Source organism: Centroberyx affinis, unplaced genomic scaffold (genome assembly GCF_046629955.1).
Source record: "Centroberyx affinis isolate AG114_WGS23_722 - 3 ecotype Tasmania unplaced genomic scaffold, CSIRO-AGI_Caff_v1 ptg001782l_1, whole genome shotgun sequence".
Taxonomy (NCBI): domain Eukaryota; kingdom Metazoa; phylum Chordata; class Actinopteri; order Beryciformes; family Berycidae; genus Centroberyx; species Centroberyx affinis.
The window spans coordinates 15362-30874 of NW_027280175.1; the positions used below are offsets into that span (position 1 = coordinate 15362).

General features: G+C 44.2%; 1 protein-coding gene across 2 annotated transcripts in view; it reads left to right on the forward strand.

Moving 5' to 3' along the window:
* Window positions 1-772: 772 nt before the first annotated feature.
* celf2 (cugbp, Elav-like family member 2) overlaps window positions 773-15513 on the forward strand; it is a 29577-nt gene continuing 14836 nt past the window's right edge. For both annotated transcript variants that reach the window (XM_071529386.1, XM_071529387.1), the window contains exons 1-3: window positions 773-899; window positions 11708-11904; window positions 14438-14520. In XM_071529386.1, coding sequence (XP_071385487.1) covers window positions 787-899; window positions 11708-11904; window positions 14438-14520 — 393 coding nt within the window. In that variant the 5' untranslated portion in view covers window positions 773-786. The remainder of the gene's footprint in view (window positions 900-11707; window positions 11905-14437; window positions 14521-15513) is intronic.

Below are 15513 nucleotides of genomic sequence, written 5' to 3' on the forward strand. Positions count from 1 at the left end.
ATAATGACACGAGGTTGTCTAGGACAGCTCTGTTTTTGCCATCCACTGGTTTATTATCAGTCAGCTCATGGTGAGGAGGGAGTGTGACATATGCACATCCCCATGTCGGGCATAAGATTATACAGGAAGTGATGTTATGACTGGAGAATGGTATAAATGTTTACCTAAGTAGCTGTTCAACTTGCTGATGTGGAGTGGGCTTAATGACAAAATCAGATCAACACTTAATGGACACAGCTACAGAGTAAACACAACTCCATTTTAGGCGTTAATAAAGATGATGTTTTTGAAACTGGATCCCTATTGCACCAAGCTTGATAAAACCTTTCACAGTGCTTTATTTGGGGCAATTAAATGATTCATATACATGCCTACATGCACAGGAGTGTGCCACAAAACCAGGACCTGTGGAAGAGATCTTGTGGCAACTGTGCCGATGTTTCCCCTAATTTGCCCCAATCTGACAGTGGGAATAAATCATCCATGTCCAATTTCCTGAAGTTTTCCTAATACGAGTGTCAATTAGTACAAGAGTGCTACTGTGGCCACAGCTTTACAGCCTGCAAACTGGGCTGCCGCAGGCAGCACAATGCATTAGCGCACGATGAGCTGTCAGAGAGGATTATTTCAGCCACGCCAGTCAGCGAAGGGGGTGGGCGCCGCTCTGCTGCGCTAAACCGAGGAGAAGAGGGGGCGGGAGACAGAGACAGGGAGAGAAACACAGAGAGGAAAGAGGGAAAGAGAAGAAAGTGGCCATTACACAAGGTGGATTTTTCCAGAGCACCGATGTTGGAACACTCTTCTGAGCTGGCCCTGGTGCAGAGTTTGTACGTCAACAGCATGCGCTGTCCCCCCTCTGCGGCCGGGGTCTCTGTCAGGAATGAGGACCTGCCTATGAGGTACGTTGGGGTTGGCCCCTCATTCAAATCTGGGCTGGCTTTTGTGGAGCAGCCCGTATTTGTAATGCCTCTTTGTCTGGGCTGGATATTGTTATAGCATGTATTGTTTCCAGTTGAGGCATTCTCCCATGCTGTGAGTGTGGGGAGGGCAGTGTAGTTGTAGTGTGTCTATATGCTTTAAGGAGAACAGAGAACAGAGACCATATCTTAAATTTCCCAGTCCAAACCACACTCATCATTACTAGACACAAATGATTCAATCAGAAGGGTTAGGGTAGTGGTGCATTTTTGAATAGCATACAATTTTCATTTAGAGTTTAGATACAAAATCAATACTGCATAGCGTTTTCATGTAATTAAATATAAATATACCTACCTCCTCTCAAAGTTCCACAGGGACTCAGATACTTGCATGGACTATAAATAAGGAGGGAGATGTGAATGTGTCAGTGATGCAGGTGTTTGTCTCTGAATCACATAGGCAACTGAAAGAGACAGACCTGGACTGATGTTAGAGGCCCACTGAACCCAACCCAGGCCTGACTGTCCTGCCTCAGTCAAAATCAACATATGATATGAATTATCTTTTAAAGAGAACAAGAGGGAACATTTATGTCCATCATTTGCATAAGTCAGTCAGTCTGATAAGGTGGTGTTATCATCTGTGCTCAGTTATCTTGTCGCTGTAGATTTCTTCGAGAACACTGGATAAGCTGAAGTTCCCCCTCTCCATTTTGAGAGCGCTTTAGTTGGTCGCCATTCTGCAAATGCTTTCATGAAAGGCAGAGCCGAAGAAAAAAGTATGCCTACAAGTTCATGGCGACATATACAAACAGAAATGACGTAGAGCCACTTGGGTCGCAGCTGCCCTATTTTTACATGACCTGTTCTACAATTGGTCAGGAATGGGTGCAAATCAAATGCTGGATGAATTGATGTGTGTGTGGGACTTCAGTTCCACTGCATGAAGAAAAACATTTGATGTAAACAACAAAAGCATGGTGGAGGCTTATGATAGGATTACAATAGTAATAATCTGAGATTAAGAGTGGGAGGCTAGTATTGGAAGGCGCCAGTGACTAGGCCTAGACCTATGCAATCCACTACAAGACATCTCTTAGAAAATCCATGTAGATACACACCAAACACTAGAAATAAATTAGTGGGATGACATTATCTACTCTACAGAAAGCATATTCTATGTACATATCCACCTAAACAAGAGGCCAAACAGGAGCCTGCTATTTACAGGAATCCAGCTCCTTTTATAACAAATCTATTCAATAAGCTCCCCTGAGATCTAATTGAGTCAAAGGAAATATGTGGATGCTGCAGATGGGATGACATTATTGTATTTTTCCTCCATTTTAATGAAACCTGATTCTCCAGAGAGGTTTAGACTACCTTTTTATAGCAGCCCCTCAAGCTTAATGGTAATGCACGTTACATACTGTGCTCGTCTGCATGTATGGCAAAATAGGTCGCATATCACATTATGCATTCAAACCTCTTTTAGACTCTGTTTAGTATAGCATACTCTGCACTGGTGCCAGGTTGCCTTGAAATTGCTATGGATACAAGGATTAAGTCGGATTTCATAAATGGGATATTTTTTAACACTCGCTATGAATAATATTTTTGGATTGTGCAGCTGCTGAAGCAGTAATGAGCGGTTTGATAATTAGGCTAGGCCCCCTGCCTCTCTGCTATGGCAAACAGTACTTGACAACGCCCCCCCCCCCCCTCCCTTTCCCCCCCTTTCCCCCACCTTTCCCCCCCAGTGTAGTAGAGGCCTCACCCTGCAAGTCCAGCTCAACAAAAGAAGATAGGCTCCCCTCCCCCAGGGACACAACAGCCAAACACAAAAGAGAACATGACCTATGACCCTGGGGAAAAGCAAGACCCAAGACGCCAAGAAAAACTGCATTTTAACCAGCTCACTTTCGGTTGTAACAGATTTATTGACTTATCTGCAATAGGTAAGATAATAAACCGGCTGGGACTGACCATATTTATTTGCTCAATCCAAAACAAAAAAACAGGCAAGTACCTAATTTACAGGCCTGGGACCAGTGAAAGTGTGGAAATAGGAGCAAAAAGATTAATCTTGACGATAATGGGCACTATATTGGACATCCTAAATTGCTCTCTAATCAGTAGATCCTTGACTTGTGCACAGACTACCTTACCAAAACCACATGATAGGATCAACTGCCACTCAAATATGTCACTTAACACATGGGTTTTTTCTGAAAAGGCTATAGAAATCCTATAATTAATTGTAGTCGTTATAGGAATATTACAGGATTATAGTGATACCAGAGGAGATACAAAAAATGCCACAAACTACAATAGGGTCACTATAAACTCACTATTGCATTCAATATAAGTCCCTATAGTGATATAATAGTGATTTTACATCGGGGTACACGCGCTGCGAGCCAGGCTGAGCAGCAGTAAGCATGGCTTTCAGACTTTTGTTAAGAGGCCACGCCTCTGCTTTGCTGCAGCTCGCTGTGCAGTGTGACAGCAGCTTGACTGAATTTATTTCAGTTGGGGACGGGAGAAAATTAGGAGGAAGAATACGGCGAATACCGGTTTCCTCTCCCATGCCGTTTTGAAGACGCCCCCCCTGCACCTGTTCTGCTCAGTCTCCTCGCCGTCTCGCAGGAGTTGAGCCTCTTGCGAGTGGACGTCGCTTCTCATTGTTTGATAGGCGTTGTTGTTTTGAACATGACTTCGGCGTACAACCTGGATTTTCACCCTTTGGCCGAAAGTCGGTTAATGAGTTCGAGTGATACAATGTAAGTAACCCAACTGTCGATTTGTCTTGCATTCTTCCCCGCCCAAACCTTGGCGTGCTTTGGAAGAGAAGCAATCACACTGTTCAGGAGGGACTTGGGAGTTAGCTAACGTTAGCTTAACTAGGAACTGAGATGCTAACGTTGCTAGTAAAGCTAATGTAACGCGAATATTATCGCAGGCAATACGCCCTGCCGAAGTTAACCCAGTTTACCTAACTTAACTTACATTAAAGATAATGTAACCACAAATAAATCGCCTAAGTAAATGTAACGTGAACTGTAGCCATGACTGAGCACATATCTTCTGGGCTATATATTGCTCAAAAAGACCAAAAGCAAACGCCGCTGGCTAGCGACGGTATCGGATATTGTGCGCGCTAGAATAGTCAAGTGACATGTGCTTCCGGAGATCACACGTTTCGGTATCAAACTAAAAAACAGTCTTGGGCAACCTTATAACGACAGTAGTCCCGTCGGTCTTTTTGTTTACTTAGACAAACACGACACCCACCGTCTTGTTTTCGTGGTTAAGTTCGAGCTGAACAAGTTCACATCGACGTGTTCTCGATCGAAGGGGTAGGTGGTAGATTGGGCTTCATAGTCAATATGCTACGCTTCAAAGGGAACTACACTGAATACCTTGTTAACGTTATATTGCTTGCTTGTACAGTCGCTTAAGTCAGCACTGGCTAATATAGGATATTGCCGTGCTTATATCAGCGTGTATTATTATCATTACTCAAAGACTTCCTCAATTTTAATAGGGGAAGCTCAATAAGGCAACTGAACCTTCTTTGTAAGCAGCACACGAGCTAAGCTTGGCTTGCCTGGCGCACTCCCAGTCCCTCCCTGTCTGTGCTAGCAATCTAGCTAGCTAACATCGTTAGCTACAGCTTATAGATTTCCATCGGTGCTCCATGTTGAATTTAGAGTGCTTACTTAACGACAGAAAACACGTGGTTGCTACATTGGTCCATTAATGGAAATCTTGTGACAGGGCATGCAAACGGGGAAGGAAAAAAAACAACAACCAGCAGACAACTGAACGGACCATTTTATAACTCTGTCCTCCCCTCTCGGTACAGCTAATTCTGTTTAACAGCAGCAGTGCCAAAACTCTAACTGCCTTCACAAGGCTGTTTAAACTCTGTATGTTTACAGTTTCTGCTATGCTATCTTTATTTTGCAGCAAAAAGGGCTTGGTCCCATGATTTCATGTCCTTGCACTTTCAACAAAGTGTTCAGTGTTCACAATTAGTATTTCACACTGTCCCAAAGTTTTTTCCTCAATATTCATTATATATTTTTTAATATATTTTAATGTTATTTTGAAAAGGTATTTCTTTAAATCCTTTCTATCAGTTTTTGTCTGTAATTGAATCATGTCAGAGGCTGGTTGGTCTGAATGAGCTCAGACTGCAAATTCATTTCTTATCCAGGGAATTACATTATGATCTGTTCCTTCATCCTTAAACCAAATCTTGGTGTCCTGTGATAATAACCCCAAATCAAGGAGTGCTTGTAGAATTTAATGGGTTTGACGGCACTTCTGGCAGTTCTCTATATGCCTGAAAAGCTAGGTGTGGACCTTTTTTTAACTCATTTGACGAGGGATGTCTTATCTTCTGGCTTCGGAGACAGTGAGGTGGTGATTAGATCTGGCCCCAGCTGTATTTGATTGATTAGTCCTCTGATTGGTGACAGTGAGAGTGACTATCTGGGCTTAAGCGTGATCCTTTGGCAGCAGATGCCGGCATAGTGCTATGTCAGTGAGCTAAGCGTCATGGTGATCCCTTTGTTGTGGACGGGGAGCTGTTGATCTGAGCGAAGTGTAGGCTCTTGGCACCGGGTCCGAGGGCTGTTCGGGCCAGCTGTTCTGCCCCCCCCTCACTGTGACGGTGGTAGTGGGAGAGCGCCATACAGACAGATGTTGAAGGCCGGGAGCAGGAGGGCTCTGATCTGGCCTGTCACCTGTTCCTCTGCTCCTGCTGCTAGTGTGGCACGCCAACGACCCTGTGTCTAATTAGAAGACTGCCTGGCCCGGACCAACATGCTCAGCTCGGCCTTGGAGCATTCATAATCATGCTCCCTATCTCTAATGTGGGGTGGTGTGGTCGAAGGTTGAGCAAATTCTCCTGCAAGTTTCACAAACGCATGGTATTGTGGGACAGTGTTACATAAGGTCAGATGCCCCCACCGTGTTCACAAAATTGTCAATACAGTGTGGCTGTTCAGTCATCACCACAATCTACACTACAGACCTAGTGAAACGGCACAGGAGCAAACTATGGGATGTTCAAGCTTTAATGATTTTATGGGAAATGGAGATCATTGAGCATAAAGCTAATGAACTGTTTAGGCCAGCATGCTTGTGACCTAGAAGTCAACAGTCTACGTCTGCAGTCCACGTGAAGTGGAACCAGCTGTTTGTTGAAAAAGCATTTCTCGGGTGGCCAAGTCAGAGTAGCAGTAGTGGATTGGGTGGAGGAGGTGTGTGTCAGCTGGCTAACCTTTCTCGTTTGGATTCATGCCTAAGTGGAACAGAAAGCCTCACTGACAGTTAGGGCTATCATATTGTGATTATTTCGCTGAATGTTGCAGTACAGTATACAGATAGTTTTCGGTGTTTTTAGATTTTTCAGCAAACAAAAAAATGAAATGTTGTTGCTGAATCTTTACTCCTGTTTATTGTCTTTAAATACAATGAAAGATTTTTTTTTTATCATGTGCAAATTGAATTATACACCAGAAATTGGGCTCAGCACCAGAATACCATGTTTAGGAATCCATTTTGAGCATCCACCACTGATAAAATAATTACAGCCTCTTCCGATCTGAAAATTAAGTAGTAAAGTAGTTCATTTTGCAATTTTCATTTTCTTTTTTCCCAATTTAATTGTGCAGCCCTACCGACGGTTCTAAAACTCTGTGGATGGGTGCCGTTTGTAAGCATAGACTGGAAATAAAAATAACATGTTTAGTAAGGGGTGTCCCGTATTCATTAAAGATGTCATGTAGCCTATTTCAGGTTAGGATAATGGATGACTTGGTAAGTCAGTGCAGTAAGCCCACTCTGTCAAAGTAAGCAAGTGTAATTGCTGCTTTTAGTGTGCTGTTTGTCTCTTCATTTGAGATGCCTCGCTACGGCTGCTGCCTCTGCCAATGAGCTCCACCTGAAGATTTGCATTCATGCTCCATCTGAGAGAGATGTGACCAGAGTTTATTTGGTTGGAATATTACGCTGGATATTTGACTATTCGTTTACACTGGCTTTACTTAGCAACGTCATCCATAACCGCCAGGGACGCTTGGTGTGATTATGGAGCTAATGGGGCGGGCCTTGTCATCAGATGCTGGCCGTCTGTTAACATGGGGCCCATTCAGAGGCTGATTGAACATGTCTGTCTTCATCAGGGGTAATGCAACAATGAAATCAGGCCATATTGAGCTGAATTGGTGTTAATGCCAGGAGGAAAATGTCTTAATACCTTCTCATCAGAACCCCGATGTGCTGATTAGGGTCCACCACTTAGTATGGAAATCAAATAATGCACAGTTCTGTTTCCGCTTTCCCGACTGAAGTGGCATCCATCCTTAGTCGCCATTGTTTTTTCGAGCCTCGGTCCCGTGATTCAGGGTGACTCTTCAGTGCCTCTTATGGATTTTATTAAAGGGTCCAACTGCTAACGTTGTGTGAGACCTGCTTCCGAGTCCAAGGCTGTCAGATGGGTATTTCTATTCCAAGTCTGTGATCACTTACTCAACCTGTCAACGAATATGCTTCCTCTTTTTGTGTTGCCTACTAGGTAGTGGAGAAAATAGACGGAGCTAGTGAGAGAGCCTTTATGTCCTACTTGACAGCTGTCAAAGATATTATCAAGGCATTAGAGGCATTCTGACTTTCTATGACTCGTCGAAGCAGCTTATAAGGCCATTGGTTTCCTGAAAAAAGTATCATGATTTTATTCAGGGTATTACTAGCAAACAGCTGTTTCACTTGACTGATCTTCCTCTTTTCTCAGAAGCATTACATGCGTCCATGTGAACTTTGGCTTTCTTTTTTATCCCCAATAAAGCATGACAGCAGTGTGCTGCTGGCTGCCAAAACAACCCTGAGGCAAGGGAGTAAGTTTTAGTCCATTACTCAAACAGGAAGAACCTTGGCAATACGTGTAACGTTGCCCCGACGGGACTTGTTCGGATCAATATTTTAATTATAGCAACATTATGGTGGTGTAATTGAATGACATTGTAAGTAACTAATGGCAATTATTAAGGTACATTAATGGCAGGCATCATAGTAATGAAAGTGAACACAATTAAAAGAGAGGAATAAGAGATTACTTTCCATCAGTGGTGATGACAAAACTCTCTCCTTCAACTAGGTCATCACGGTGCACATTGTGTTGCCTTTGACTTCCGGTGGTGTTAGGATGAGTAACATCAACTCACACAGCGCTGAGTTTTCAAAATCATGCGCCGTACTAGGCAAATTGGGTGGCTTTCTATAATGGGAGCAGCAAAGGTGTTACTGGCATACTTGTGCGGTCAGAGCTCACCAACGGGGAAGACACATGGTCCAGATAAATCACCTGTTTTATGGGCGGTGCAACAGCAAGTATGCAACTGTCGGGGATCTGAATGACTCGTCAGCTGCTCCAGGGCGTCTTGGAGCGCGATGGCCTGCCACATCGCAGGGCTGTTTCTGGAAGCTCAGCAAAAGACTTCCATCAGTAATGTCGGGGAACATTCTGCAGGGCGGTGTAGTGTGTGGGGAGATCAGCCTTCAATAGGGATGGGACGATATATCGCAATACAAAAGTGTGACAGTGCGTATCGTGTGGCAGAAAATTAACTGCAATATTAGTTACATTTTGTTCTGCTGTAGTAATCACAAATGAGACGGCATGCCCATCACAATTTCACAAACTCTCCATGGAAATTATATTGTTTACACTTTGTCATGAAATTTGTAAATTGTTGTTTACACTCTAGCAACCCAGTGCCCCTGCTAGAAAGATTTGTGGCTCAGAAGTGAACATTATTCTGCACAGTCATACTTTGTTGTCATTGAAGTTTTATTTATTACATCATATTGTGGTTGTATTGAATAGTGAGCCCCATATCGCGTATCGTGAGATAAGCATCCGTCCTGCTGAAGTGTCCTTGAGCACGATGGTCAGCTCCAGGGGCACTGTTCTGTAGCTGACCTGTCTGTGGAGGAGTCAGGCAAAAAGAGAATCAGTAATATACAATGGACACTTGTGGGGCACTGTGTGCCTGTTGGCAATACAAAGTTATATATTCTTTCCATTTTACAGTCTTTTTAACAGCAGCGACAACATTGTTAATGTTTTGCAAGGCTAACAGAAATACAAAATGGATGTTAAGACTTGCTTCTCCAATGATCAAAAAATGGATGGTTTGAATGAGATGAATCCCTCTATCATTTTTTCCCTGCTTAGCCCCACCTCTCCATGTCCGGGCATGCTTCCTGTTAAAGTTTTGTAGATGAGGTTAGTTTTGCTTCTGGGACCCAGGTTCGCTCCTAGGCCCGATCCAGGATCAGTTCTAGTGTGCAGTTTAAGAATAGCTCTTATTTGGATATTTATATCATGAGATATGGACAATTGTGCTGTAATTGTTTTTTTTTGTGGGGGGAGGAGTAGTACGGCTAGGTGGTGGATTTTTATTGTACATTTTTCTCAAGTTGTACAGGTTATTTTCCAGCTGTGAGGGCCACCGCAGCGAAATGAATGTAAAGGAAACACTGTATACAGGAGTATTGCGCTTGAGCTTTTATTGTGATGGTAGTTAAGATTTTTTTGAATAGGTAACATGTCCATTTCACCAAGTGAGTTTTACTGTTCCCACAGCGAGGTTGTATCACAGGGTGCTCGGCAAAATGGCGTCAGAGTGCCACTGGCAAAACTGGATAAATGGTGTCACACACCACAGTGCCGAGGCCCTAGTAGACGTAGCCTTCGATGTGTTCCAAAGCATCCCTCTGACTTGGCCCATTGTACTGTAGAGGGAACGGTGAATAGTGTTCTCCAGCATGGGGGAACAATATGTGATTGTTCCCCTGCTGTGGTGAAGAAGCTGTAGGTTACTCCCTGTACCATCGCCAAAACGCCCGAGGAGGAGATGGACCGCAAAATCCCTGTCTGCTAACCGGCGATTCTTAGAGGTTTAGAGCTCTGCAGTGCTGTTTTCGTGTAGCTGTCGGGGGCTGGTGGGGGGGCAGTCGCCCCTTTTGTTTGTGGAGAGAAGCTTTTCTTTCGCTGGTCTTTTTTTTTCTGTTTATCTCAGTCATTGTTTGGATGTATTGACAGCCTGCACTGGGCAAGTAGTGCTGGTAGAAAAAAAGACAAAAAAAAAACTGTTTGTAAAGAGGTGTGGAGTTGGATTTGAAGAACAGAGGTTGAAGTGTGATTTGTCAGTATGTCGTTTAAGTCCTTCAAGGAGTTTGGCGTTTCTGCCGAACGCCTGGGCTCAATTTGTAAGAGATGGATGGCTCGTGTCCAAAGGTCTGTATGCAAAATTCTCATTACTTGATTTAGTTTATCTCTGTGTCAGTCTCTCTTTCCGCCTACAGTCTCGTTAAAAGTAATTGGGGACTGTCTGTTGTGCCAGATTGATATCTCCACTTGAATCCCATGTGTCTCCACCTTACGTGTGCTCTCCCTGTGATCCTCAGCCCGGGTGCAGTCTGGTAGCACCATGTGTACCGGGAGTGATACCTTATGCTCAACATGATTTCTCTGTGCCTGGACAACTGGTGGATGGCTGTAGCTCCAGCCTTATGCCTAGTCTAACCAGTCTAGCCCTATTGGGAGATATTTGTGTGTGCTTGTCTATGTGTGCGAGTAAGACAAAGGTGCTTTAGTTGCAGGTACACTTTTGGTTATTGACTCTCTGTGAAATGGAAAATGGCATTATTCAGTATTTCACTCATCTCCATCATTCTCCAGCACCCCAGACCCGCCTACATTGTTGTTCAGTATGTTAACTAAGCAATTCAAAGTTGTTATACCATCCACTGCTCAAAGGATCACATTTGGTTTGAAACGGCTGTCAAACTGGCATCCTTGTCAACAAAACTATGATTTATTGCTTTGATTTTAGCTGCTTGCTTTTTTGCAGGGAAATAACTTATATTGCATTCAGGCAATAAGTTGAATTGCAAGTTCCTACAAAGTAGTATTTTGAAAGTGTGCAGCAGGAACAATACCGTTTGTGTTGCAAGTGTCGCAAGCTGTTACACAATATGTGTCAAAAGATGGTTGTCAGGTGAACACCTGTCAGCAAGCAAGCGCCTGTTGCTGTTTTTATTACTCCTGACCTGATGGAAAAATTCTGTTTTTAAAATGTTAATTATTGGGACCTTGTTTCAAATTATAACTGCAAAGCCATACATGTGGCAATGGTCAATAGGTAATGTAAAACAGAGATGTGATGGAGAGACTGAGGCAAAAACTGAACTAGTATTTCCCTTTAATAAACCTGAGAATGCTGATCTCTCCACTGCCATCAGGCTAAGTAGTCCTCACCACTCTGGAGTAGGCTTTGCACCTCTTTATTTAGTTAACTCAATATACTTGGCTTCCCGTTAGTCTCTTTCCCCTTTGATAGGGTGTAGAGGCCTACTTAAAGTGCATTGTCAGATGCTCTGTCAGTTTTTGATTTTCAAATATTTTTTAGCTGGTTAGGGTAAGCTATTTGATTTTTCTATATGCTGTAGACTCAGCAGTGTATGCGCACTAAATATGAACAGCTTCAGGTTCTGAAATATGTCTTGGCAGGCAGTGTTGGACATTTATCATAACTTTTCATTCCAGTCCAAATATTAATCCCAGAATCCCAGTCGTATTATTGATGCATTTTGTTCCGTCTCCAGTGGATTGATGCAGTGATGAACACAGAATCCATCCTATTTTGGTTTAAAATGACTGAAATGAGAATTCTAATTACAAATACCTTTTTTTTCCATCTCCCCCTTAGCAACGGCAACGGCAGCAAGATGAACGGGTCGCTGGAGCACTTGGACCAGCCAGACCCAGACTCCATCAAGATGTTTGTGGGCCAGATCCCACGCTCCTGGTCTGAAACAGAGCTGAAGGAGCTTTTTGAGCCCTTCGGCGCTGTGCACCAGATCAACATCCTCCGTGACCGCACCCAGAACCCCCCTCAGAGCAAAGGTACTGCCAGGACTGGAAATTAATTTTTTGTTTCTAACCCACAGTGGCTGGTTAATTTGTCAGACACTTCCAGTATTTTATCAGCGAATTAGATTTTTAATAGATTAGGACATCCAAATGATGGTTGGTTACCTGCCAAAGTGGTTAGTAGCCTGGAGTAACTTGCTGGCCACAGTTCAATTTTACCAGCATTTGGCAAATTTTTGTTAACACAAAATCCTACTATCACCACCATCACCCATTGTCGCATTTCAACACAATACCCTGAGGCAATGCACAGCATTACTTGTGTTCACATGCAATACAGCTGTGTTTGTGCTTACCGATGAAGAGATGATTCAATCATCTGTTGCGTTTCAGGGTTAAAAAATAACACCCTTTTTCATAACCCTGCATTATGGAAATGTTCTTTTTACTAAGCCATGCTGGTTTAAAAGCAGTGTTGTATAAAGGAGGGTGTAGGGAAGAGTGTTACTCGTCTGCAATTTTCCATTAAGACATCCATCGATGCACTCACCTTAGAAAGAGTGCTCGAGTTGAGCGATTCAGTTTAGGTTGCAATTAGAGGAGACAGTGAAGTGGAAGCCTGCCGTCTGCAAAGAGCTGCAGAGTGCCACTGGAAGTGCCCAGTCTCCCGGAACTAACTGCAGGTGAATAAAGTAAAAGACAGCTTCCTTGATGTAAATATCCTGAGTTTGAGACGTTTCCAAAATTTCAATTCCCTCGATACTTGGGTGACTCGCTACGCTTTAAAGCCCTAATCCACTCTTGGGTTTTAATGTGGGACCCCCTTTGATGCTGGGATTTAGCGTCTGTATGGAGTCTATCTGGCTCTGCCAGTGGTTTGAGAGTTGTCACTGAGATTTGGTAGGTAGAAGATGTGTGTCTCACCTCCTGAGCTGTGACAATCTAGCCTTGCACTCTTCCAAATTTAGCCTGGTACTGGAACAGCACTTGAATTCACATGGACACTCTTTAACATAAACTTGCGCAAATCTAACATCACCCAATAATCCTGTGTGTGCTTTCAAAGGTAGACTAATTCTCCGGGGTGCTGATTATGCGGTATGTATACAGCCGACATTGTGCGGTTCATTGGGTGGCTGAATAGTTCAAAGCCCCCTTTTTTAGCAGAAAGCTCTCCCCTGTTCCTAGGCGGAGTGTCAGCTGTGATGGCCTATTGACATGTTAATGCCATGTTAATGTATTCTAATAGATAATCTGGCCTGATCACAGCGGCCTTTTGCCTCGCCTAGCCTGTGTGAGGTGAATTCGTTTGAGCAGCACCCCCCACCCACCCCACAATCATTTCCACTGGCCTCCTTCTCTTCTCTCCTCCCTCCTCCTCCCCCCTCATGCCATGCTGAGGACCGGTAGTCATACCCCTGCTGGGAGAACTGGGGGCAGTTTTATCAAAGAAAGGCTGCCTGATGCCCTCTGGCCTATACTTTGTTTGCACACCAGATAATACACCCTTCACACCCCTCTTATGTCACCAATCTTGCTTTTGCTTGATTCATTCGTTGGAATCACTGTAATCCCATTTCCGTTTTGGTTGTTTGTTTTGCCACAAATCTATTGTGGAGCCATCAGATTTGCGTTTTTTTGTTGTTGTTTTTTTTAGGTCACATCTACTGCAGGTTATGAAAAAATCATCTGATAACTATCACGCCTCTCTGGATGGTTTATTTAGCTCCAGTAAAGCGGAGGCAGGGCTAAGTAGCAGAGAAAGAGAGCTCAGCTGGTTCTGAGAGAAGAGAGCAGCTCGATGCATATTAGAGTTCACCAGCTCTCCCCGCGGCCTGGGAGCTCCAGTAACAGCATAATACACACTATGTAGGTCAGAGACGCTGCAGTGCTCCACTTCCCCAGCCCAGTGAAACTGACAGGCTGGAACGCCACTGGCGGTCTGCTGGGACGGAAGGATGAGAGGCTTTTTTTTTCCTCCCCCCTGCTCTTCTTTTCTCCACCCCCCTCCCCCAACACCTCCTCCCTCCTCCCCTGACTCCTCTTCCTCGCTCTCCCTCCTGCTCTCTCTGTCTCTTTGTGCCATTTCCATGTCTCTCATCTTCCTGTGTGTGTGTGTGTGTGTATGTTTCTCTATGTGAGTGTATTCTTATGTAATGCAGCACCACTCACTCTGTTGATGTGTGGGTTCTTTGCCCTGGCTTGCCCGTACTGTGTTGACCTGTCCACCGCACATCAGTGGCTGCTGACAGCTATCCGACCCTGTGGTCTTCTCTGTAGCCATGTCACACCACAGCCTTCAACCATCTCGTTATCTCCCTTACCCTCACTGCAAGCTCCTACATGTACTGTGCACACCATGTAACAGTCGGCGCTAAGAATATCACGTCACATGTTCCCAACATGTGATGTGCATAGAACACGCTTTTGTCTGTTAAGGTTCTTTCCTGTTCTTGAGCAGCTGTGGTGTAACACCTTTTGTTCTTGCTGTGCTGTGTTTTTAATGCTGTTTTTGTCTCTTTCTCCCCCTCCCATTGTTTGTCCCTGTTTCTCTCTCTATCTGCAGGATGCTGTTTTGTAACTTTTTATACAAGAAAAGCCGCACTGGAGGCCCAGAATGCACTGCACAACATAAAGACCTTAAGTGGGGTGAGTAAGCACTGTATGGGCTGCTTTAGCTGCTTGAGCCCCTTCACATCCCTGGTGCAGGCTGTGAGCTGTGTGCTGGCCGATAATGAGCTCTCAGCTCACTGAACGCCTGTCTGGCCTGAGAACGTAGCTCAGGCCAGACAGCTCACCACACTCAATTGATAAGCCAGGAGCCCCAGCACACACACAGAAGGGTCAGGTAGAGTGTGCTTGTCCGGGGGGCAGGTTATTCACTGAAGCGCAGGACCCCATCGCCACAAAGTGGAACAAATTATTAATGCTTGTCCTCATGAATCATTGATGCAGATCTACATTTTATTTCCCAAAGTTGGAAATATAAAAGGAGGGGGGATCAGGTCTCCCAACAATGAAGCCTAGTGAGAGAGAGTGTGGTCTCTTAATTCCTCACCTGATTTATCTAGAGAGATTAAAGCCCAGTCAACTGGAACAAGTGCAATTGCTCGTTAAACCTCTACAAATCTGCCCTGCCTATAGCCCGTTCAAAATTACTCTCCTTCCAATCAATTAAATCAATACCAAACAACTCCAGTCTTCAATTAAATCAATAGCCTAGTCTATTGGAAAAGGAGCTATTGTCAGTGAAGTTACTGGTAAATATTGAACCAGGTTGATAAATGAGTGTAGCAGGCTGCACATACAGGCCTACGTCTGCTCGCTGGAGGACCATCAATCAGCTAGACATTTCAAATAAAGTGTGGTCTGACAGCTCAGCTCTCAAACCCCAGTCCCCAGTCATGCTGTTACTGGCATTGACTGCAGTTGAGTGAGTTTGGTTTTGCGTGACAGTGGAAAAGCTTGTGTCCCTGTTCCTGCTTCTCTGCCGTCTGTGCCTCTCTCTCCTTGGTCAGTGACGCTAGCCAGTTCCCATACAGAGCGGGCCATCTGTCTGTTTCTCTTTAGTGCTTCTCAAAAAAAAAACCCCACCACATTTCATAACTACAGCCTGCCCAGCCACTTCATGCACAGATATAT